Consider the following 22689-nt stretch of genomic DNA (forward strand, 5'->3'; position numbering starts at 1 on the left):
AGCCACACAATTGTCAACCATACAGACGATGTCATGGCGGTCTGCGCTCGCTGTCACCTTGCTCACCCCTTCCGATATCTTCGCGCTCGCTGGTGCTGCAATCTTTCCACGCCGTCGCCTGCCGTCCTTGATCCGTTACGCCACTATGCTGCTGTATCCTGCTGTCATCGCCGTCAAACACCACATTAAACACCACATCAAACATCACCTGCTCTCCGCTGTCCATCCTAGACGGTCGTCTTCTCGAATCAGCGTGACCTGAAAACCACTCTGCTTACTGAAACTTTCAAGATTATCATTCAGGTCGAAGGCATATACATGTATTAATTAATACATGTACATGTGTTGTGCCTTTCTGTCGTGTAGCGTGGGAGTTTAAAGGCACTTTTTCAGTTGAAGGGAGTACCTATATCTTAGGATTTGAAAACTAAAACGTCGACTGTAGGCCCACGATTGGTGGCACCCAACTAAGGTAGCAGCTGAGGAAGTACCTACGTAGCGCAAGCACCTACCGATCTAACGCTGTCAATGCAACCTGCATCAATGTCACATTGATGCTCATCTATTTGTTAACGGTAGATGCCTCTTTTCCATGCTAGGCTGTCAGGTTGCTAAGGCCTACTTTCGTACATGTAGCAGGTAGCTGCTAAGGCATCCCCTCTATCGAAACGGCCGATTGGCTGTTTCTAGCTCTGCAAAAAGAGGCTTTCTCGCCTCCGCAGGGCTTTGGTAAATGCCTTCGTCGAGGATTTATCTGGCGCGCTATAATACAGTCAAACCTGTTTATATGAGGCCCCGTTGGTGGCCATTTACAACATTGGCTCATATAAAATGGACTCAGTTAAAATAATTATGTGGTGCACGTAAAGAAATCGCGCATAATTCGCTGCCGCCCGTAGTCTCCCGAACCAAAGCGGTCACGGTCTGTAAAGCTCTTCGTTCTCTATCAGTCTGCTCTCCGCATTGAAGCATAAATGCAGACAGCTCCATGCAGTGTCTCAGAGCGATGGCAGGTTGAATTGTGGGTTCCTGGTCCTCCTCCTCCTCCTCCTGCTCGTCCTGCGAAACTGCATCACTTCCTGCTGCTTCGTCCACTATCACATCTGGCTCGTGCGCAGGCACGTCCTCGTCCACTGCCAGATACTCACTAGCGCTCACAGCGCCCTCCCACTTCGATAAAATCGCTGTCAAATCCACTCAGCGAGCATGGGGTTGTTCATGCCGGGATTCTGCTTGAGCTTTAGGTGCACTTGGAACTTTTGTTCTAGCGTCAGACAGGTGCGAGGAGACATTGCGAGGGAAGGGGGCTTGCGTTGGGCGTTGGGCGTTGAGCAGTGGGGGCTTTGAAGAGTGTGTGGTCGTGAACAGTGTGAATCAAATAAACAGGTTAGACCTAATTTGGTCCACCAAAATGTGACTCATATACCTTGTATACATATAAACAGCGGTTATACAAAAACTAAGTAAAATATTTGGTAGCAACAAAGCTTGCATCAAATAAATGGCAAGGCTCAAATAGGGAGGATTATATAAACAGGTTTGACTGTACAGTAGTCACAGGTTACCCTACCCCCTACCCCCGTTTTTATCAATGATAGTTTTTCGGGAAAACCGGTTTGCATTGACAGCGTTAGATCGGTAGGTGCTTGCGCTACGTAGGTACTTCCTCAGCTGCTACCTTAGTTGGGTGCCACCAATCGTGGGCCTACAGTCGACGTTTTAGTTTTCAAATCCTAAGATATAGGTACTCCCTTCAACTGAAAAAGTGCCTTTAAACTCCCACGCTACACGACAGAAAGGCACAACACATGTACATGTATTAATTAATACATGTATATGCCTTCGACCTGAATGATAATCTTGAAAGTTTCCTTTTAATCAGAGGCGCGAGTAATCCTCCAATGATTACAGACCTGGAAATCAACAACAACAGCAGCAACAACATACAGCAATCTTCCCCTCCCCCGTCACCTCACAACCACAACGACTCGCGCCAAAGGCATTCACGCCGACAATGCACAACGGTGCCAGGGTAAAAGAAACCAGCGACAGCAATCCTTCCCGCACAAGGTCGTTCGCGAGTGCCAAGTTCAGCAAGATCAGTGCCGTCCTCGCTCTTCAACGACCTGATGGACACATTCAGCTCGAATTCCCCGCCGAAGACGCCATCGACCTGCAGACGCCCCGAGTCGATGCCACCGGAAACACGAACCGGTCGTCCGACCCACCGACCCACGGGCAAGACAACGACAGCAAGAAACAACCGACGACCAGGCTCGACACCGACCTCGTATCGGTCCCGCCGCTGATGAGCATCTGCATCCTCATCGTGGGCACGCGTGGCGACGTTCAGCCGTTCTTGGCCATTGCACAGCGTTTACAACGTGATGGCCACCGCGTTCGCCTAGCCACCCACGCCGTCTACCGAGACTTTGTCATGAGTCACGGTGTTGAGTTCTACCCCCTAGGCGGTGACCCGAAGGAACTCGCCGCGTATATGGTCAAGACGGGCGGCCATCTTATCCCCACGAAGATCGAGACGCTCACCAAGGACGTGCCGCGCAACAGGACCATGATTAACGAGATCGTGCTCTCCACGTGGCCTGCTGTATCCGAAGCAGATCCTGACGGCGGGGGCCCTGGTGTGCCAGGTCCACCGTTTCGAGCCCAAGCCATCATCGCCAACCCCGTGTCGTATGGACATATTCATGTGGCCGAACGTCTTGGCGTGCCGCTCCACATCATGTTTCCTCAGCCGTGGGTGCCCACGATGGCATTCCCACACCCGCTGTCGAACTTGGCGTACACAGGCAAATTGCAGAAGAAGAACTACATCTCCTACAAACTGGTAGATCTGATCATGTGGCATGGGACTGAAGGGATGATCAATGAGTTCCGAACGGAAGTTCTCAAGCTCCGCCCCATCCGTAACGGAGACCTTGGGTCCGAACTGCTGCTGGATCTGGAAATCCCCCATGCTTTCATGTGGAGCCCGAGACTTGTCCCAAAACCGGCAGACTGGGGAGATCTGTACGATGTCATTGGCACTGTTTCGCTGAAGGAGGCTGCGTCCGTTTACTCTCCATCACCGGAACTCGAAGCATTTCTTGGAGATGACGGTGGGCCCATATTCGTTGGTTTCGGCTCCATGGTGCTCGCGGACCCGCTAGCGACTACGAAAATGATCGTCGAAGCTGCCACGCAAGCGAAAGTGCGGGTACTGATCCAGTCCAGCTGGAGTGACATGGCCGGCGACCTCGAAATCCCCAGCAACGTCTTCTTCATTGGCAATTGCCCGCACGACTGGCTCATGCCTCGCGTATCGGCAGTTGTTCACCATGGTGGTGCGGGTACTACCGCCGCTGGGCTACTTGCTGGGAAACCCACTTTCATTGTACCGTTCTTTGGAGACCAACCCTTTTGGGGCCAGGCCGTCGTAAGTGCTCGGGTGGGTGTGGCGCCTTGCCCCATTGCACAACTAACAACCGAAGTGCTGCGCAAGGCTTTCGTAGATCTTCAAAACCCAGAGCTACGCACCAGAGCTGAGGCCTTGCAAGACATCATGCAGCAGGAAGATGGCGCCGAAGAGGCCGTACGCAGTTTCTATCGGCATCTACCAACCTACGATATGTGGTGCGACTTGGACCACCAACGCATAGCCACTCAATGGAACGTACACGACAAGATCAAGCTCTGCGACCGATGCGCATTTGTCCTTAAGGAGCAACCAGGCAGCAAACACAAGAAACTACTGCGATATAATGCCGTCGATTATTCAGCTCGTGGCCCAAGCTCACTGCTGACTGGAGTGGCAACAGGAGTTGTTGTCTTCGCACACGAATTAGCTGGGGCAATTACAGGAGTGTTATCTCAACCAGCGAAAGGTTTGATGAAAGGAGGTATCATCGGCGTCGCGAAAGGAACGGTGGCCGGAGTGTACTATCTACTAGTGCGACCCGTGCATGGTGCACTTCTGCTCGCCGACAACGCAGCTACCGGCCGAAAGAACGCGAATCGAGAGGAAGGTCACCGGAAATTAAACAGCGTGTTCGACCGGCACCTGATGGCTGCCTTGGGAGCAGAAGACGGGCTGGCTGGCACTTTCTGCTTAGCCGCACGTCCTAATGCTGTCGACATGGTGATTTTCGCGCGTAGGAAGGACCGCAAAGAGATGTTGAAGCGGCTGCGACGATATGAGAAGCACCGTCACCGTGGTCGCTATGAAGCTCTTTTGAAGGCTCAAAAGTCCAAGACGGTTGGAATTGGCCAGGGTGATGATGCTTCCTCCGTTTGTGGTGACATCGCAAGCTTAAGATATCACCCGAAAGTAACTCCATGGACGCACTCACACCCCAGCGATGACATCACACTTCTGGAGGCTGACGCTGACACCAGTAATACAAGCACTATGGTCGAGAGCTTGGATACGGATGCAAACGCAGAACCGTCACTTACGCTGCAAAGGGCCCAGCTTACACCGAGTGGAGTCGTGGAAGTAACGCTGACTTTTCCCGGTGAATCTGCTGACGTGGTGGCGCCCTCGACAATTCAGGAATGGGAAGCGTATTCGACGTGTCAGCACAAAATGCCCGGGGATACAAAACTTCCAGTACCAGTCATGAATATCTGTCTAGCTGCCATTGGCACATGGAACAACGGCGTGAAGCAGTTCGTCGCAATCGGGATTAAGCTCAGGGAGCAGGGGCATCGAGTTCGCATCGCCACTAATGAACGGTTCAGAACAGAAATCATGGCACGCGGTCTTGAGTTCTACCCCCTTGCCGGGGCCCCCGAGAGCATCCAGGATTTCGCAAAGTTTGTGTACGACAGCCAAAAAGCAACTCAAACGGCAGTGCCAGGTCGACTGGGTACTGGTGCGATTCAAGCATTCAAGGAACTCATTTTCTCGTTGTGGCCTGCTGCACACGGATCAGACCCTCATGGTGGTGGCACAAATATTCCTGGTCACCACTTTCGAGCAGACTCACTGTTGTGGCACCCACTGCTACTTGGTCATGTACATGTAGCGGAACGACTTGGCATTCCTCTCCAGTGCGCCAGTTTGGAGCCTCTCTCGCCGACGTACGCATTCCCCCATCCTCTGAGCTCGGTCGCTGGCTTGGACCCACCGGTTATGACAGTATGCCGAAGCAATTTGCTGACATACGGAATTGTTGACACGACGTTGTGGCATGGTGGCGTAGCCGACGTGCTGACCCAATTCCGCGCCTTTATTGGTCTTCAAAAGCGGTGCGACCAGCCTGATCCGCTTGTTCGGTGCGAAGTTCCTCATATTTACCTCTGGAATCCTGCGCTGCTATCGAAGCCGTTGGACTGGGGGGCTGAGCTGTCGGTCGTTGGCCATGTGATGCTCGGCAGCAATGCTGGTCTCAGTCGAAGAAAACGCAAGAAGCGCGAGAAAGAGAGCAAACGTTTCAAGTGGCCCAGTGCACTCACAGAGTTCGCTTTCCAGATGCCAACTCCACCAGTCATTTACTTCGGGGTCTCCACTCGAACAATGTCACCTGGCATGTTGGATGAGTTATTGCGGAAAGTGGACACTGCTGCTGCTACTCCAGCGCAGCAGGTCCGAATTGTTTTCCAGACTCGAGAAGTCGGTGACAAACAACGAACGCTGTTCAAGTCTGCAAATGTGCTGGAAATCGCCAGCGATCTACCGTATGCGAGGCTCTTTCAAGAGCAAGCCGTGGTTGGAGCTATCCACTGGGGCGAGCCCGATATCATTGCTGAAAGTCTATCTGCAGGCAAACCCACTGGCGTCTGCGGTACACACTCGTGTCAGCAGTTCATGGCAAGCGTTTGTGGACGATCCCAAGCAAGCCTGTCGTTGATCGACTGGAGAACGTGCACAGCGGAGTCTCTCGCCTCGAGCTTTCGGGGCCTGCTGAAACCAGACATCCGCGAGAAAGCCCAGTCACTAGCCACCACTTTCAATCCCAAGCAAGCCCTCAACGCTGCTGTCACGGCCTTCTACGCGAATCTCCCGATAGAAGCGATGCGGTGTGACGTGGATCCGGGAAAACTTGCGCGAGTATTTGACTCTCGCCACGACCTCAAGTTGTCACTCGAAGCGTACGTATCTATTCAACCGAGGTACGACGAAAGCAAGGGCTTTGTACCATACACACCCCTCCGATTCGGAGGATGTCGTACACCTACGTTCTTCATCCGTGGGAACCCGGGAGAAACAACACGAAATGTCAAACCGATTCCACAGCATGATGGTGTTCAACTCGCATTGGAGAGTCTTGAACATGGTCGCGGCAGATCATCAAGCAGCTCTTCGTCCTCCAGTTTGGATGTCAGTCCTGCTAAGATCGCGCTGTTCTGGTCTTCCGCAGAAGAGGAAGCGGCGGTGCGCAAAGCCACAAACGTGGCCTACGCCCGGCTCGTCAAGAAGTCGCAACGCAAGAGCAAACGGGAGGCATTGATGCGGTTTTTCGGTGTGGGTAATGAAGCAAGGCGTCGGGAAGAAGAGCTGCGATACATCTCGGTGGAGTAGTAGGTTAGGTGTATCTCTAAATAATGACTTTGGCTTTAGCCCTGTTTTCTTCATTCGCCAAATGGCTTGAGGCTATATCTAGCTAACCTGTTGGGGGAGTGGCTTCGGCCCAGTTGGATACCCCAACCTTTCTTTTTCCAACGAGCGCTGGCGGGACCCCGAAGTCGCGCGATGTCCATGCAGCTGCTCGGACGTGGCCAGCATCGGCTCCACACGCTTTCCCCTTCAATTCTCCCGAGGTATCAATATGGGGAAAAATACAGACACTTCTCAGTATGAATCTATGTAGAGCAACTTTTACATTCACAAAGGACGCACAGTTAAGTATCGTACTTTTAAATTCGACATTTTTATTGTGCTTTGCAGATGTTTATTTCAGGCTATGTGCAGTTTCTGTAGAAGCATATTAGTGCACTAATAGAAACGACCAATCACGCCAAAACCCTACGAGCTCTGGTATATTACTGGATGAAACAATTTTGTCTACTTTTCAGATGGACAACTATTACCAATTGCTACTCTTAATTAAGTGGGTAGACAAGCGCAAGAAAGGAGAATCGATGGAGTCTCGTGACGTGGCCCTCAACCACGCCTGAGGCAGAGCAGCTTATCGGGAAGCCGGCCAAACGTGGGGAAATCATTGCCAAGGCCAGCACGATCCTTGGTAGCGGCTGGTACAGGCGCTTTATGAAGCAGTGCCGGCGTCGATTAAGCAAGCCGCTTGGCTTCACGTGAAGAAAACCGTCCAACAACAGCTTCTCGTCCTCCCACCACCACGCACGAAAGGCAGGAAGCGGAAGACAGCGACAGTTGGTGAACTACTAGAGAACCTACAAGCAAAACCTCGAAAGGCACGGCAAAAAGGTTCCCGACTGACGTTCATACGGAGGTTGAAAATGCTCCAGGCGCACCCGAGCAATCGCTGTTTGAAGTTTAGTCAAGAGATAAGACAGACAGGCAAATCAATGTTAGTTACTGTAAGTCAATTGCACACACAGATGAGCAGATAATCATACCTTTATAACGTGCGTGTCCGAGGGACTCGAACCCGCGACAACCCTGCTCCCCGTAGAGGCCCTCATTAAGCCAATTTGATGTGTGTTTGCGTTTTATCACTCCCGAAATGCTGGCTACAAATACTAAGATAAAAACTGGCAAAGGCCATTCACTACAATCCATCTACCCAATAAGAGCCTCTCCATACCAGAATTAATCTGTGAAAGAGAGTAAACAAACACCTGTCTGGGCATGCATATTTTCTTGCCCTTTGAAAAGTGCACTAAATTGGCAAATTCCCTTAACGCAATTTTGACGATTTGGTTTTGTGCAATTTCTTAACTCGAAGAAAACTGTTTCACCCCTTCCCCCCTGAACATAGATGGTTTTACTAATAAATAGAAGCTCGAGCACGCAAAAGCAAATCATTCCTGTTTCTAGGGGGTGCCGTGAGGAAGGTTTTGACGCACGACGATTCTAATGCTGGCGAGGCGAAGTAACAAGAGGCTGAGTGCGCAAGTCGGACTTCCAGCCTATCCTGAGTTATCAAGGAAATCGGGAGCTGGCATTATTAATAACAAACGGGGGATAATTAAGTAGCAACAAATTGAAATTGTCCATCTGACAAAATTGTTTATGAAGGTCTTGCAAACCATTTCACCTGATTTACATAAACATCTGCAAAGCACAATAAAAATGTCGAATTTAAAAGTACGATACTTAACTGTGCGTCCTTTGTGAATGTAAAAGTTGCTCTACATAGATTCATACTGAGAAGTGCCTGTATTTTTTCCCATATTGATACCTCGGGAGAATTGAAGGGAAAAGCGTGTGGAGCCGATGCTGGCCACGTCCGAGCAGATCGCGCGACTTCGGGGTCCCGCCAGCGCTCGTTGGAAAAAGAAAGGTTGGGGTATCCAACTGGGCCGAAAGGCACTCCCCCAACAGGTTAGCTAGATATAGCCTCAAACCATTTGGCGAATGAAGAAAACAGGGCTAAAGCCAAAGTCATTATTTAGAGATACACCTAACCTACTACTCCACCGAGATGTATCGCAGCTCTTCTTCCCGACGCCTTGCTTCATTACCCACACCGAAAAACCGCATCAATGCCTCCCGTTTGCTCTTGCGTTGCGACTTCTTGACGAGCCGGGCGTAGGCCACGTTTGTGGCTTTGCGCACCGCCGCTTCCTCTTCTGCGGAAGACCAGAACAGCGCGATCTTAGCAGGACTGACATCCAAACTGGAGGACGAAGAGCTGCTTGATGATCTGCCGCGACCATGTTCAAGACTCTCCAATGCGAGTTGAACACCATCATGCTGTGGAATCGGTTTGACATTTCGTGTTGTTTCTCCCGGGTTCCCACGGATGAAGAACGTAGGTGTACGACATCCTCCGAATCGGAGGGGTGTGTATGGTACAAAGCCCTTGCTTTCGTCGTACCTCGGTTGAATAGATACGTACGCTTCGAGTGACAACTTGAGGTCGTGGCGAGAGTCAAATACTCGCGCAAGTTTTCCCGGATCCACGTCACACCGCATCGCTTCTATCGGGAGATTCGCGTAGAAGGCCGTGACAGCAGCGTTGAGGGCTTGCTTGGGATTGAAAGTGGTGGCTAGTGACTGGGCTTTCTCGCGGATGTCTGGTTTCAGCAGGCCCCGAAAGCTCGAGGCGAGAGACTCCGCTGTGCACGTTCTCCAGTCGATCAACGACAGGCTTGCTTGGGATCGTCCACAAACGCTTGCCATGAACTGCTGACACGAGTGTGTACCGCAGACGCCAGTGGGTTTGCCTGCAGATAGACTTTCAGCAATGATATCGGGCTCGCCCCAGTGGATAGCTCCAACCACGGCTTGCTCTTGAAAGAGCCTCGCATACGGTAGATCACTGGCGATTTCCAGCACATTTGCAGACTTGAACAGCGTTCGTTGTTTGTCACCGACTTCTCGAGTCTGGAAAACAATTCGGACCTGCTGCGCTGGAGTAGCAGCAGCACTGTCCACTTTCCGCAATAACTCATCCAACATGCCAGGTGACATTGTTCGAGTGGAGACCCCGAAGTAAATGACTGGTGGAGTTGGCATCTGGAAAGCGAACTCTGTGAGTGCACTGGGCCACTTGAAACGCTTGCTCTCTTTCTCGCGCTTCTTGCGTTTTCTTCGACTGAGACCAGCACTGCTGCCGAGCATCACATGGCCAACGACCGACAGCTCAGCCCCCCAGTCTAACGGCTTCGATAGCAGCGCAGGATTCCAGAGGTAAATATGAGGAACTTCGCACCGAACAAGCGGATCAGGCTGGTCGCACCGCTTTTGAAGACCAATAAAGGCGCGGAATTGGGTCAGCACGTCGGCTACGCCACCATGCCACAACGTCGTGTCAACAATTCCGTATGTCAGCAAATTGCTTCGGCATACTGTCATAACCGGTGGGTCCAGGCCAGCGACCGAGCTCAGAGGATGGGGGAATGCGTACGTCGGCGAGAGAGGCTCCAAACTGGCGCACTGGAGAGGAATGCCAAGTCGTTCCGCTACATGTACATGACCAAGTAGCAGTGGGTGCCACAACAGTGAGTCTGCTCGAAAGTGGTGACCAGGAATATTTGTGCCACCACCATGAGGGTCTGATCCGTGTGCAGCAGGCCACAACGAGAAAATGAGTTCCTTGAATGCTTGAATCGCACCAGTACCCAGTCGACCTGGCACTGCCGTTTGAGTTGCTTTTTGGCTGTCGTACACAAACTTTGCGAAATCCTGGATGCTCTCGGGGGCCCCGGCAAGGGGGTAGAACTCAAGACCGCGTGCCATGATTTCTGTTCTGAACCGTTCATTAGCGGCGATGCGAACTCGATGCCCCTGCTCCCTGAGCTTAATCCCGATTGCGACGAACTGTTTCACGCCGTTGTTCCATGTGCCAATGGCAGCTAGACAGATATTCATGACTGGTACTGGAAGTTTTGTATCCCCGGGCATTTTGTGCTGACACGTCGAATACGCTTCCCATTCCTGAATTGTCGAGGGCGCCACCACGTCAGCAGATTCACCGGGAAAAGTCAGCGTTACTTCCACGACTCCACTCGGTGTAAGCTGGGCCCTTTGCAGCGTAAGTGACGGTTCTGCGTTTGCATCCGTATCCAAGCTCTCGACCATAGTGCTTGTATTACTGGTGTCAGCGTCAGCCTCCAGAAGTGTGATGTCATCGCTGGGGTGTGAGTGTGTCCATGGAGTTACTTTCGGGTGATATCTTAAGCTTGCGATGTCACCGCAAACGGAGGAAGCATCATCACCCTTGCCAATTCCAACCGTCTTGGACTTTTGAGCCTTCAAAAGAGCTTCATAGCGACCACGGTGGCGGTGCTTCTCATATCGTCGCAGCCGCTTCAACATCTCTTTGCGGTCCTTCCTACGCGCGAAAATCACCATGTCGACAGCATTAGGACGTGCGGCTAAGCAGAAAGTGCCAGCCAGCCCGTCTTCTGCTCCCAAGGCAGCCATCAAGTGCCGGTCGAACACGCTGTTTAATTTCCGGTGACCTTCCTCTCGATTCGCGTTCTTTCGGCCGGTAGCTGCGTTGTCGGCGAGCAGAAGTGCACCATGCACGGGTCGCACTAGTAGATAGTACACTCCGGCCACCGTTCCTTTCGCGACGCCGATGATACCTCCTTTCACCAAACCTTTCGCTGGTTGAGATAACACTCCTGTAATTGCCCCAGCTAATTCGTGTGCGAAGACAACAACTCCTGTTGCCACTCCAGTCAGCAGTGAGCTTGGGCCACGAGCTGAATAATCGACGGCATTATATCGCAGTAGTTTCTTGTGTTTGCTGCCTGGTTGCTCCTTAAGGACAAATGCGCATCGGTCGCAGAGCTTGATCTTGTCGTGTACGTTCCATTGAGTGGCTATACGTTGGTGGTCCAAGTCGCACCACATATCGTAGGTTGGTAGATGCCGATAGAAACTGCGTACGGCCTCTTCGACGCCATCTTCCTGCTGCATGCTGTCTTGCAAGGCCTCAGCTCTAGTGCGTAGCTCTGGGTTTTGAAGATCTACGAAAGCCTTGCGCAGCACCTCGGTTGTTAGTTGTGCAATGGGGCAAGGCGCCACACCCACCCGAGCACTTACGACGGCCTGGCCCCAAAAGGGTTGGTCTCCAAAGAACGGTACAATGAAAGTGGGTTTCCCAGCAAGTAGCCCAGCGGCGGTAGTACCCGCACCACCATGGTGAACAACTGCCGATACGCGAGGCATGAGCCAGTCGTGCGGGCAATTGCCAATGAAGAAGACGTTGCTGGGGATTTCGAGGTCGCCGGCCATGTCACTCCAGCTGGACTGGATCAGTACCCGCACTTTCGCTTGCGTGGCAGCTTCGACGATCATTTTCGTAGTCGCTAGCGGGTCCGCGAGCACCATGGAGCCGAAACCAACGAATATGGGCCCACCGTCATCTCCAAGAAATGCTTCGAGTTCCGGTGATGGAGAGTAAACGGACGCAGCCTCCTTCAGCGAAACAGTGCCAATGACATCGTACAGATCTCCCCAGTCTGCCGGTTTTGGGACAAGTCTCGGGCTCCACATGAAAGCATGGGGGATTTCCAGATCCAGCAGCAGTTCGGACCCAAGGTCTCCGTTACGTATGGGGCGGAGCTTGAGAACCTCCGTTCGGAACCTATTGACGATTCCCTTGGCACCGTACCACATGATCAGATCTACCAGTTTGTAGGAGATGTAATTCCTCTTCTGCAATTTGCCTGTGTACGCCAAGTTCGACAGCGGGTGTGGGAATGCCATCGTGGGTACCCACGGCTGAGGAAACATGATGTGGAGCGGCACGCCAAGACGTTCGGCCACATGAATATGTCCATACGACACGGGGTTGGCGATGATGGCTTGGGCTCGAAACGGTGGACCTGGCACACCGGGGCCCCCGCCGTCAGGATCTGCTTCGGATACAGCAGGCCACGTGGAGAGCACGATCTCGTTAATCATGGTCCTGTTGCGCGGCACGTCCTTGGTGAGCGTCTCGATCTTCGTGGGGATAAGATGGCCGCCCGTCTTGACCATATACGCGGCGAGTTCCTTCGGGTCACCGCCTAGGGGGTAGAACTCAACACCGTGACTCATGACAAAGTCTCGGTAGACGGCGTGGGTGGCTAGGCGAACGCGGTGGCCATCACGTTGTAAACGCTGTGCAATGGCCAAGAACGGCTGAACGTCGCCACGCGTGCCCACGATGAGGATGCAGATGCTCATCAGCGGCGGGACCGATACGAGGTCGGTGTCGAGCCTGGTCGTCGGTTGTTTCTTGCTGTCGTTGTCTTGCCCGTGGGTCGGTGGGTCGGACGACTGGTTCGTGTTTCCGGTGGCATCGACTCGGGGCGTCTGCAGGTCGATGGCGTCTTCGGCGGGGAATTCGAGCTGAATGTGTCCATCAGGTCGTTGAAGAGCGAGGACGGCACTGATCTTGCTGAACTTGGCACTCGAGAACGACCTTGTACGGGATGGAATGTTGTCGCTGGTCTCCACCTTGGCGCCGCGGTGCATTGTCTAGAGCTGCACGAGTCGATGAATGGCGTTGAGGCCACCATAGGCAGCATCCCTAAAAGTAGCCTGTAGGCACCAAAAACATTGTCATCCTCTTCGTGCTTTCCTCAGACCAACAATAGTTTTGAAGAAGTGGATATATAATATCCATCCAATCCACTGGGCGTGTGACTTTTGCAGGAATCCATTCTTGGTGTCTTTGGCTGCTACTACTACCCATCCATGCAGACTTAGTTGCCGTCGTTGTTGCTGCCGGTCGTCTCTTTCTTCATGAGGTCGTGGATTTTCCGCAGCTCGGCCATTCGCTCTAAGACCTCTCGCTCGACAGCCGCCGCCTTCTCGGATCTCCCCAGAGCGATCATCTCGGACATGTAGCTTTTGCGCGACTCCACCTCCTTCAGTACTGCATTGTACAGCTCCTCCAGCTGGGCCGCGCGGTCTTTCGTGAACTTGCCGCTGCGCAACGCGGCGGCGTGCGAGAGTTCTCGGTCGAGGAGGTCTGTCAAGCAAACAGCACCAGTCGCTGTTGTCAGCATTCGCAGAACATAGACACAAAGCTGGGAGCTCGTACCGGCTCCTGGTAACAGCTCGCGGGGCAAAATGGTGCCTGCCGTGTACGAGAACGCCTGCTGGAGCTTCTCCTTCTCTTGATTTGGCGCTCGCCTGGGCAAGACGTCATGAAGAGTAAGCTGTATATCTGAGCGATGAACGCAACACACAGCTCGGAGGACACGCACGTAACGCAGCTCATGCGGCAGCCCTCCATCTGCCTCTTGATCTCGCTCACTTCCTTCTCGATCTCGCTCATGGGCTTCTTGTGCGTCGACAAGTACTCGATCGGGTGCATCTGAGCAGTTTGCACCAGACCAGGATCACATGTCAACAACACCGGGCACAATCAGCTAGCAGAGCGTCGAGCTGCACCTCACCTCCGGGCCCTTGGCCTTGGAGAACGCCGGCGCTTTGATCGCTCGACTCGACGTTCGCGCCACCAGCCGGTGGGTCCTCGCGTCCGCCCCCGCGACTCCGCCTCCAGGGATGAACGGCGCCGTGGGCTCTCGCGGCTTCGTCTTCAGCTCTACAGTCACCAACACACACACACGTCAGCCGCAGCACAGCACAGCACAACACACACACTGTGCTATCGTTGCAGAGACTCACTCGGGTACGACACCTTGGGCTTGGCCGTCCCGCAGTAGAGCTTCTTGAGCAGCCTCCCGGCCTCCGAGTCCGCTCCGAACGCTCTGCAGCAGCAAAGACAGCAGCAACATCAGCCGCCCAGCCGCCCTCCCACCCACTGCGCCATGCATACTTCCACGCCTCCTCCTGCTCCATCGCCCAATACGAACTACTAATACTAAGCAAATAGCTGCCAGTCGCCCAATAGCTGCCAGTCGCCTAATAGTTGCCGTGGTTGAAGTGTGTCGTTTCGCCCGCATAGACAGGGCGTGGGAAGAAGCCCACATGGCTACATCCATCCTCTCAATTCCACTCAAGTCAACCGCCGATGGAGTCGCTGCGCCGCCTCACGAGCTCCGTGTTCGACGCCGGCCCCGTGCGGCTCGTGCGTCGCGCCAGCCTGGGCGACGAGCGGCCGCCCGACGCTCGCTCGCTGGACCTGACGTTCATGACGGACCGCCTCATCGTCGTGGGCGCGCCGAGCTGCGGCGCCTCCGACAAGAAGAGCAACCGCGTGAACGCCGAGGAGCTGGCGCAGTTCCTGGACGCGCACCACCGCGCGCGCTTCATGCTGTTCAACCTGAACGCGCTGGAGGACGTGGCCGAGACGGACGCGCAGGCCGTGGCCGACGCGCTGCACGAGCAGCTGCTCGAGTTCAACTGGGAGCGCGACGGCATGAAGGCGCACACGCCGCCGCTGGAGCTGGTCTTCCGCATCTGCTACGCGCTGCACGCGTGGCTGTCGCTGGACGCGCGCCACGTGGCGCTCGTCAACTGCCAGACGGGCAAGACGCGCAGCGGCGTCGTCGTGGCCTGCTACCTGCTCTTCGCGCGCCTGGCGGACGACCCCACGGACGCCTTCGTCGAGTTCTACCGCCGCCGATGGGACATGAAGGCGCTCACGCCGCAGGCGCTGCGCGGCAAGACGCCGCCCTCCATCCAGCGCTTCCTCGCGGCCTTCCACGCGCTGCTGCGCGCGCCGCAGCACCAGCCGCCCAACGACCGCCCGCTGCTGCTCAAGGCCATCATCTTCCGCCAACTGCCCGTGGAGCTGCAGCCCTGCGTGCAGATCTGGGACGACTACAAGCTCGTCTTCTGCACCGAGGCCGCTGCAGGCGCCGAGACGCCCGTGCTGGACTGGAACGAGGAGGACGGCTTCTTCGCCATCCTCTGGGAGAACGGCGTCGAGCTGGACGGAGGCTTCTCCATCCTCTGCTCCTTCGGGGACGACTACGACAACGCGGACGACGTGGACGCGTCCTCGAGGGTGCTCTTCCGGTACGCGGACTCGACGCTGTTCCTGCTGCCAGGGCTCGTCACGCTCAAGAAGCACGACCTGGACCTGATGAAGCAGTACGAGCACGGCTTCGACGAGGACCAGTTCTCCGTGGACCTGGTGCTGCATGAAAACACCGCGAGGAAGCCGCGCAACTCCGTGCGCATGGACTGCACGGGGAACAGCGCCATTCGCCAGGGCCTCGTGGAGATCACCAAGCACCACGTGGTTTTGCCCGACCCAGCCATGCACTCGAACTTCATCCGCATGGGCTTCTGCGAAACACCGACCACGTTCGCACTGCAGTGCTCTCAGAACGCGCCGAATGTGGCACTGGACCTCCTGCACTCCAAAGGCTTGTCGGCTTGCTTTGCGCAGGAAGCAGCCGAGATAGCGGCCAAAAAGGAGCAAGAAGAAACTGTCAAGGACAACCAGAACCTGGATTCTCCTACAGGAAGTGACCAACAGCCGCAACTTCGTCGACAAACAACGGCAGAGATTGTTGCTATGCAATCTCAACGCTCGCGATACTCGATTCCTACGGCAGTTGACTCATCCTTGTGCGATACATGCAAGGAGGACGACTACATGATGCGCCCGCAGATTGTTCGGTGTGCAGGACGATGCGGGAAATATTATCATACGACGTGCGTAGGACTGCGAAAGATCCCATTCGGTTTGACGACAATGAGCGATCGCACCAACCACGCTGTCTACGTGAAAAAGTTTTTCAGCGCATGGGAATGCGATGCGTGTGCCCCGAAGTCGTCCCCGCTCTCGACAGCAACTTTGCCTAATGGAGAAATTCCGGCAAACATGAAGTTGGTACCGTCGTCCTGGGTTGGCGGGGAGCCGGGTAACCCTCAAGATGTTGCAGATGCAGGTCGTTCTGGTGACTCCACGAGAAACTCTACTCGTGATAATCTGTCTGTTGCTGTAGACGCAGAAGTTCACGCGACGACCGATGCAAATGCCCCAGAAGAATTCAACCAGCTTAAGGAATTTTTGGCGACTAACGGGTTGTCGATTGAGGATCTTATGAAAGCTGCTACCAGTCCGGGTACTACGAGCGCCTCGGTCGCTATGTCTCTGGCAAATACCCTTGCAGCTGCAACCGCTGTTGCGCCACCTAAAGTGGATGTGAAGTCCGCATTGCTCAGCGAGAAACAAAATGCGAGGAAGTATAGCGACTCAAGTGAAATGTCGACTGCGAGTAATGGAGACAGCAAGTACGCGTTGATGCTCAAGCGTGGTGTGCCGTTTGAGGCCGTTCAAAATTGTATGCGGAAGGACGGTGTTGATCCCTCGACGTTGAATCCCCTCCCTCCGAGTGAGAACACACTTTCTGATAGCAGTTGTACGAGTGAAGCAACTGATGATCGGAAAGTAAAGCTCAAGGATATGGAAGAGTTCAGCAGCTACTTCCGAATGCTGCGGATGGGGTGCCCAAAAGAAGCCGTAAAACAAAAGTTAATGATGGACGGGATCGATCCAGTAATCCTAGATCTGGGACCGGATGCTATCTATGAAGAGGTGAAGGATCGCATCGCCGCCACTCAGAGCGTTTCAAAGCTTCAGGATGACATAAAATGTGTGAAGCCGACTACAAGTGAAAACGCAAAAGATGCCGCATCGGAAATATTACTAAAAGACCATGAAGTCTATGCGAAGTATTTCAAGATGCTGCAAATGGGACTACCCGAGGGTGCTGTGCGTCAGAAAATGAAAGTGGATGGGGTTGACGAGCGTGCTTTGGATCTAGGTGGTGACACTCCCTTTTCGAAGTTGCCGAAACCTCCTGCGAAAGAAGAGTCTGTCGACCCGAAGAGCGATATGAAGCTGAAGGATGATCCGAAGTTTGCTAAATATTTTAAGATGCTGCAAATGGGGCTGCCGGGAGGTGCCGTCAGGCAAAAAATGAAGGCTGATGGCGTGGATGAGCGAGCTTTGGATCTTGGTGGTGATGCAAAGGTTTCACAGCTAGCGGGGCCATTGGTTGGAAACGGTATCAAACTCCAGGACGATCCAACGTACGCCAAATACTTCAAAATGCTGAAGATGGGGTTGCCAGAAGGAGCCGTTAGACAGAAAATGAAGTCTGAAGGTGTTGATGAGCATGCTCTTGATCTTGGTGGAGATGCTCTAGTGTCGGAGTTAACTTCTTCGCAGAACGATGTTAAGCTTCAGGATGATCCAGTTTACTCGAAGTATTTCAAGATGTTGAAAATGGGTCTACCAGAGGGTGCTGTTAAGCAGAAAATGGTGACAGAGAATGCCGACGTGCGTGCCCTGGAGCTCGGACCCGACGCGACTGTTTCGCAGCTGTCTTCTACTGGTGATGCCAAGACGAGGCCTGCAGTGGCGAAACCAAAGCGTCCGCGCAAGAAACTTCACTGGCAACCTATTTCGGAGGACCGCCTCAGCAATCTCAATCAGCAGACAATATGGGAAGACGAAGATGACGATGTTGACTTTGATATGGATATGGATGAGCTTGAGGCCCTTTTCTTCGCGAATCAAAACACGGGCAGTGGCAAGAAGAACTCGTCCCGAGGCCAAAGTAAGGCTTTGAAGCGTAAGCAGTCCGTAACTCTCATCGATGGAAAGCGTGCAATGAACGCTGCTATTTCGTTGGCGCGGGTTAAGCTGTCCTACAGCGATATTGCCCAAGCTGTGATCAAATTTGACCCGAATGGCCTGACTCTTGAGCAGCTTGTTGGTATTAATGAGTTCCTGCCCACGTCCGAGGAAGCAGCTTTGGTCTCAGGGTATACCGGGGATAAGGAGATGCTAGGAGAGGTAAGTGCCGATCGTGTTTGTGTGCGGGTCGGTGTCAATTAACTCACGTTGTTCGTAATCGTGCTTGCATCAGGCTGAAAAGTTCATTCTTGAAATTGCAAAGGTGAAGCGGTATGCACCTCGTATGGAGAGCTTAGTGTACAAGTTGTCGTTTACTTCGCGTAGTGCTGAGCTGGCCGTTTCGTTAGCCCACTTACAAAAAGCAGGTGAGGAAGTTAAGGGCAGCCGATTACTCAAGATTTTGCTAGCGATGGTGCTCAAGCTAGGCAACACTCTGAATGGAAGCGGCGAGGAAAACGGCATCAAGGGATTCACTGTCGATTCACTACTACGACTGGGACACACGAAAGCAGTGAATCAGAAAACGACGGTGCTGCACTACCTCGTCCGGCTGGTGAAGAAAAATCATCCTCAGGTTCTTGACTTCCAGGATGAACTGCGAAGCGTCCCTCTTGCAGCACGCGAATCGTTCGACACCATCGACGACGAGTACAAGAAGCTGGACAGGGGGCTGACAAGTCTCAACAACGAGTTGGCGCTATTAGAAAAGGTTTGTCGATGTTACGTTCTGTCGTGCATGGACCATTGATCTAACTCGCATGCGACCTATTGTATTGAGCAGCAAGCGGTTGAAAGCCTGGGCCTGGAGGTCACTATCAAGTCGATGCAGACTGCTGGTTCCGATATCGAGGCACAGATGAAGGCGCTCAAAGAAGGAATCGACCGAGCACGAGAGGAGGTATCAAGCGTGCTCGACTACTTTGGCGAAGACCCGAAGCGAAACCCGACGGAGTTCTTCACAACACTGGCTTCATTTTGCACGGTACGTTGCCCCTGGCCGTCATTGCTGCGATAAAGTAATGCTGACCAGGTAGTGTTTGTCCAGATGTTCCAACGCGCGCGCAATGAAGTTGATGCTGCGGACGAAGCTGCGCAGCGGGCTGAGCGCTTGAAGATGCGCCGATCGAACAGCATGAGACCCCAATCGAAACCAAGCAGCGGATCAACGTTAAAGGTATCACGTCCGATTCTAGAGCGATCGCAGACCGAACGTGCACTCGAAACGCGGCATTCTGACGATAATTAACTAATTGGAGAGGCCAGCGTATGTTAGGTTGGTCATATTATACGTAACGTGGTATTCTTTACGGGTTCGCGCGCGTGCTCCGACGTCTACACGTGCGATGACCCGCGTCTTCTTGGTCTTTCTGAAATGCTCTGCCGCTGTAAGCTGTCGAAATTCACCGCCATCCGTTCCATTTCGGCTTGACGCGCTTGCCAGGAGTCGATGCAATCCTCCTCGCCGGCGATGGTCCTGTGGCTGATCGGGCCGTGGCGAGAACCCGCACCGCTCCACCTACAGGGCTGGACGACGAACAAAACGAGTGAGATCAGGATCCAGACTTGTTCCAGTGAAGCAAACTCACACTCGAGGGGTACTGGCAGTGAGCTCACGAGAGGGTAGAGCTGACGTGCCAATAGTTGCCAGGGATAAATCGAATGAGACTTGCTTTGACGCTGCAACACTGTTGTCAACACTTGCACCTGCCTCCGTCAGATCAGCAACTTCGTCGTCGCCACGCTGCTTCTTCAGAATACTGGCCATGGCAAGCAAGTGAGATTCAGTCGACTACACCAGCATTAAAACGACCACCATGCTTACCTGCGAACTTTTTCGGACGCTGCCGATCTCTTCCTCTTCCCTGCCTGAGCTGGCCGTCTTGGAGGGCCAGTCTTTTGGTCCAAGGCGGACAAGCTGAGTCGGCGCGAGAAGTTTGTGGGAGGAGAAATGCCACTCGGCTTGCTGCCGCTCGTCGTCCTGATCTCTGCAGTTTCGGGCGAAGATTCATTGCCTCGCAAAATGTTTTCAGCAACGTTCTCGATGCCATTCAACCCCTGCGCATTAGCAAGTTTCTCCCTGTTCACACATACAACGAGTTAGTTTTGCTCCAACAGAACGGCAAGCATCGAGCGCCTCGGCACGCCGATCGGCTTACTTTCGCGTATATAAACTCCACCTGCGCGAAGAGATCGGGGGAGGCAGTTCTGGTGATGGCGTCCGCATTTGCTGTAACGCTCGTCTCTCGTCGCCCTTCGACCTGCGGCGATGTTCCTCCTGGCGATACTCTTCCAGCCGCTTCTCATACTTTTTGCGCAGCTCTAGCTCCGCTGTCAGTTTTTCTTGAAGCGCCTGGATCTGCGTGACTTGGTTGGCAACCTGCAAGGGCGACAACGAATGGCGTCCGTAACAGTGAGCACCATAATCCTCAGCTAGTACCAAACAAAGTACAAAGTAAGCAACGCCTACCACTCCGTTCAGCCGAGAGATTTCGGCCCGCTCTGTGCGTTTCGACTTGCCCATCTGGATGTGGCTCACGCGCGAGGCGAACTTTAGAGAATTGATGGTCTCGTTCACGTCCGCGCTTCTCGGGCTCACGTGGACGAGAAGCAGAGTCCGGTTGGCGCTGCCGCCCAGCGAGTCCTGCAGCAAGTGGGTGAGCTTGGAGTTCCGGAACGGAATGTGTTTCTCCTTGGCCAGCAACGCCGCCAGGACGTCGCCCACCGCCGCCAGCGACTTGTTGATGTGCTGCGATTCCCGGACAGTGATGGCGGGCGTCTCCGCCGTCTTGGACAGCCTCTCGGAGCCCGCCAAGTCCACGAGTGCCAGCCTTCCTGTGTCTGCGTCGCCGTTCGCCTTGCTGGTGCGCCTGATGTCGATCATCACGACTGTGTGGGCGCGAGTGCTCCGGTCGTTCTTGGCCCTGGCGGCTTTGCTGCGCGCGATGGCGTCATTGAGCTCCTTGACGCTGGGGGCGGCTACGGACTCGACGTTCTTGAGGTAGACCCCGTTCTCTCCGTGGCGGATCTCCGCCGTGGCGGACGCGTGGGCGGCGGGCTGGTTGCCGCACATGCTGGTGGCGCCGACGTGGCAGCCCCAGCTGGCCGAGCTGGAGGGCGAGCCCCTGTCTGCTCCGGCGGCGGCGGCCGTCGACGACGACGCCCCAGCACTGGAGCTGCTGCTATTGCTGCTGCTATTGCTGCTGCTGCTGCTGCTCGTGGCCAGCAGGTCGTAGATCTCCTCGTTGTAGACCTCCACGACCTGCACGGACACGCGGAAGGCGAAGACGTGCTGCTGCTGCGCCGCGCAGCTGTAGATGAGCTCCGCCGCGCGCGCGCACAGGCCGCGGTCTGCGTCCGAGCCCTGCACGGTGTGCGTCTTGCCCGCGCCCGTCTGGCCGTAGGCAAAGACGCAGGCGTGGCGGCCCGCGACGGCCGCGCGCACGAGCGGCGCCACCTCCTTGAAGACCGCGAGCTGCGACTGCTGCTCGTGGAACACGCGCGCGAACGAGAAGCTCTTGTACAGCGCGCCGTCCACGGGCGAGAAGACGCTCAGCTCGTGCGCCGACTCCACCTGCACGCGCTTGCGCCGCTTGTCCGGGCTGGCGGCGTCGCTCTCCTCGCCGCTGGAGCCCACGCCCGCGCCCACGCCCGGCAGCGGCCGCACGCGGCACAGCACGCGGATGTTGCCCTGCAGCTCCGCCACGCGCGTCTCCAGCCGCCCGCGCGCTCGTGCGCCAGGGCGTCCGCGGCCGCGCGCTCCCGCCGCCTGCCGCCCTCCAGCGCCGCCACCAGCTCGCCGCCCAGCACGCCGAAGTCGCGCCCGCACAGGCGGAAGGACGTGCGCACGTCGCTCTTCAGAGAGCGCAGGCTCGCGCGCAGCTGCGCTGCCAGACAGCGCGCCGACGCCAAGTCGTCCGCCATGTCGTCCGCCATGCCGGATTCAAAACGTTTTGGCGCGGAAACTCGGCCAAAGTTGCTGGAGATTCTCCCGCTGAGTTGCGCAACTCAAACTTGGGCCCTGAAGAATGTACCGGTAATACCGGTACGGGCAATTAACGTATAATACCGATTTCATGCACGGGTCGGTAAGATTGCCAAGGGATGTTGGTGTGTTCTTCTTTGTCGCTACAGCGATTGTCGACAAAGCAGATCAAGTGGAGAGTGTGCTCGAGTTGCTCTCGTGGGAAATCGATGAGTACCGCAGGAAGACGACCTTTTCGACAGTGTCGAGCAGGCCGTGCGTGGTGGTGGTGTTAAGGCGATTGGGGCGGCTGGCACCCCCTACGAAGATCGAGTCGCACTGGTGAATAAAAATTTCTACGTCGCCGGCGGAAACGCGCGCATGATGTCTGCCCTCTCGACTACCTGGGTCATCAAGTCGCTCGACAAGTGCCCTGGAGTCCGTACGCAGACCCTGGGGTGGATCGACTTTTGTATCGTGATAAGATGACGCAGCAGCGAATTGTGATAAAACTTGGCATCAATCACGGTCCCGATACGTTTCTGGCTACCGTGTATTTACGCCGGATGAGCC

General features: G+C 54.6%; 5 protein-coding genes across 6 annotated transcripts; 2 read left to right on the forward strand and 3 right to left on the reverse strand.

Annotated features, from left to right (window-relative positions):
* Positions 1–2014: 2014 nt before the first annotated feature.
* Positions 2015–6523, forward strand: IUM83_16452 (Sterol 3-beta-glucosyltransferase; the record flags this gene model as incomplete). The annotated part of the gene is made up of 2 exons (XM_067941331.1): positions 2015–3350; positions 5205–6523. The coding sequence occupies 2 exons, from the start codon at positions 2015–2017 to the stop codon at positions 6521–6523; spliced, it is 2655 nt and encodes an 884-aa protein (XP_067781565.1).
* Positions 6524–8554: 2031 nt separating this feature from the next.
* IUM83_16453 (Sterol 3-beta-glucosyltransferase) lies at positions 8555–13060 on the reverse strand (the record flags this gene model as incomplete). The annotated part of the gene is made up of 2 exons (XM_067941332.1): positions 8555–9873; positions 11734–13060. The coding sequence occupies 2 exons, from the start codon at positions 13058–13060 to the stop codon at positions 8555–8557; spliced, it is 2646 nt and encodes an 881-aa protein (XP_067781612.1).
* A 230-nt stretch (positions 13061–13290) lies between these two features.
* On the reverse strand, positions 13291–14395 carry IUM83_16454 (uncharacterized protein; the record flags this gene model as incomplete). 2 transcript variants are annotated; one of them, XM_067941334.1, is made up of 6 exons in its annotated part: positions 13291–13559; positions 13632–13723; positions 13798–13907; positions 13990–14138; positions 14222–14304; positions 14379–14395. In XM_067941334.1, the coding sequence occupies 6 exons, from the start codon at positions 14393–14395 to the stop codon at positions 13291–13293; spliced, it is 720 nt and encodes a 239-aa protein (XP_067781571.1). The 2 variants fall into 2 exon arrangements, with proteins under 2 accessions (XP_067781571.1, XP_067781570.1); XM_067941333.1 differs by having other exon boundaries at positions 14373–14395.
* Positions 14396–14567: 172 nt separating this feature from the next.
* On the forward strand, positions 14568–19584 carry IUM83_16455 (formin-homology 2 domain-containing protein; the record flags this gene model as incomplete). The annotated part of the gene is made up of 5 exons (XM_067941335.1): positions 14568–18314; positions 18388–18864; positions 18937–19137; positions 19201–19329; positions 19429–19584. The coding sequence occupies 5 exons, from the start codon at positions 14568–14570 to the stop codon at positions 19582–19584; spliced, it is 4710 nt and encodes a 1569-aa protein (XP_067781611.1).
* Positions 19585–19671: 87 nt separating this feature from the next.
* IUM83_16456 (Kinesin-like protein) lies at positions 19672–22088 on the reverse strand (the record flags this gene model as incomplete). The annotated part of the gene is made up of 7 exons (XM_067941336.1): positions 19672–19679; positions 19742–19781; positions 19864–19912; positions 19978–20232; positions 20312–20532; positions 20623–21864; positions 21945–22088. 7 exons carry the CDS (start codon positions 22086–22088, stop codon positions 19672–19674), a joined length of 1959 nt encoding a protein of 652 aa, XP_067781564.1.
* Between the last annotated feature and the right edge of the window lie 601 nt (positions 22089–22689).

Source organism: Phytophthora cinnamomi (assembly GCF_018691715.1).
Source record: "Phytophthora cinnamomi strain GKB4 chromosome Unknown Contig116, whole genome shotgun sequence".
Classification (NCBI taxonomy): domain Eukaryota; phylum Oomycota; class Peronosporomycetes; order Peronosporales; family Peronosporaceae; genus Phytophthora; species Phytophthora cinnamomi.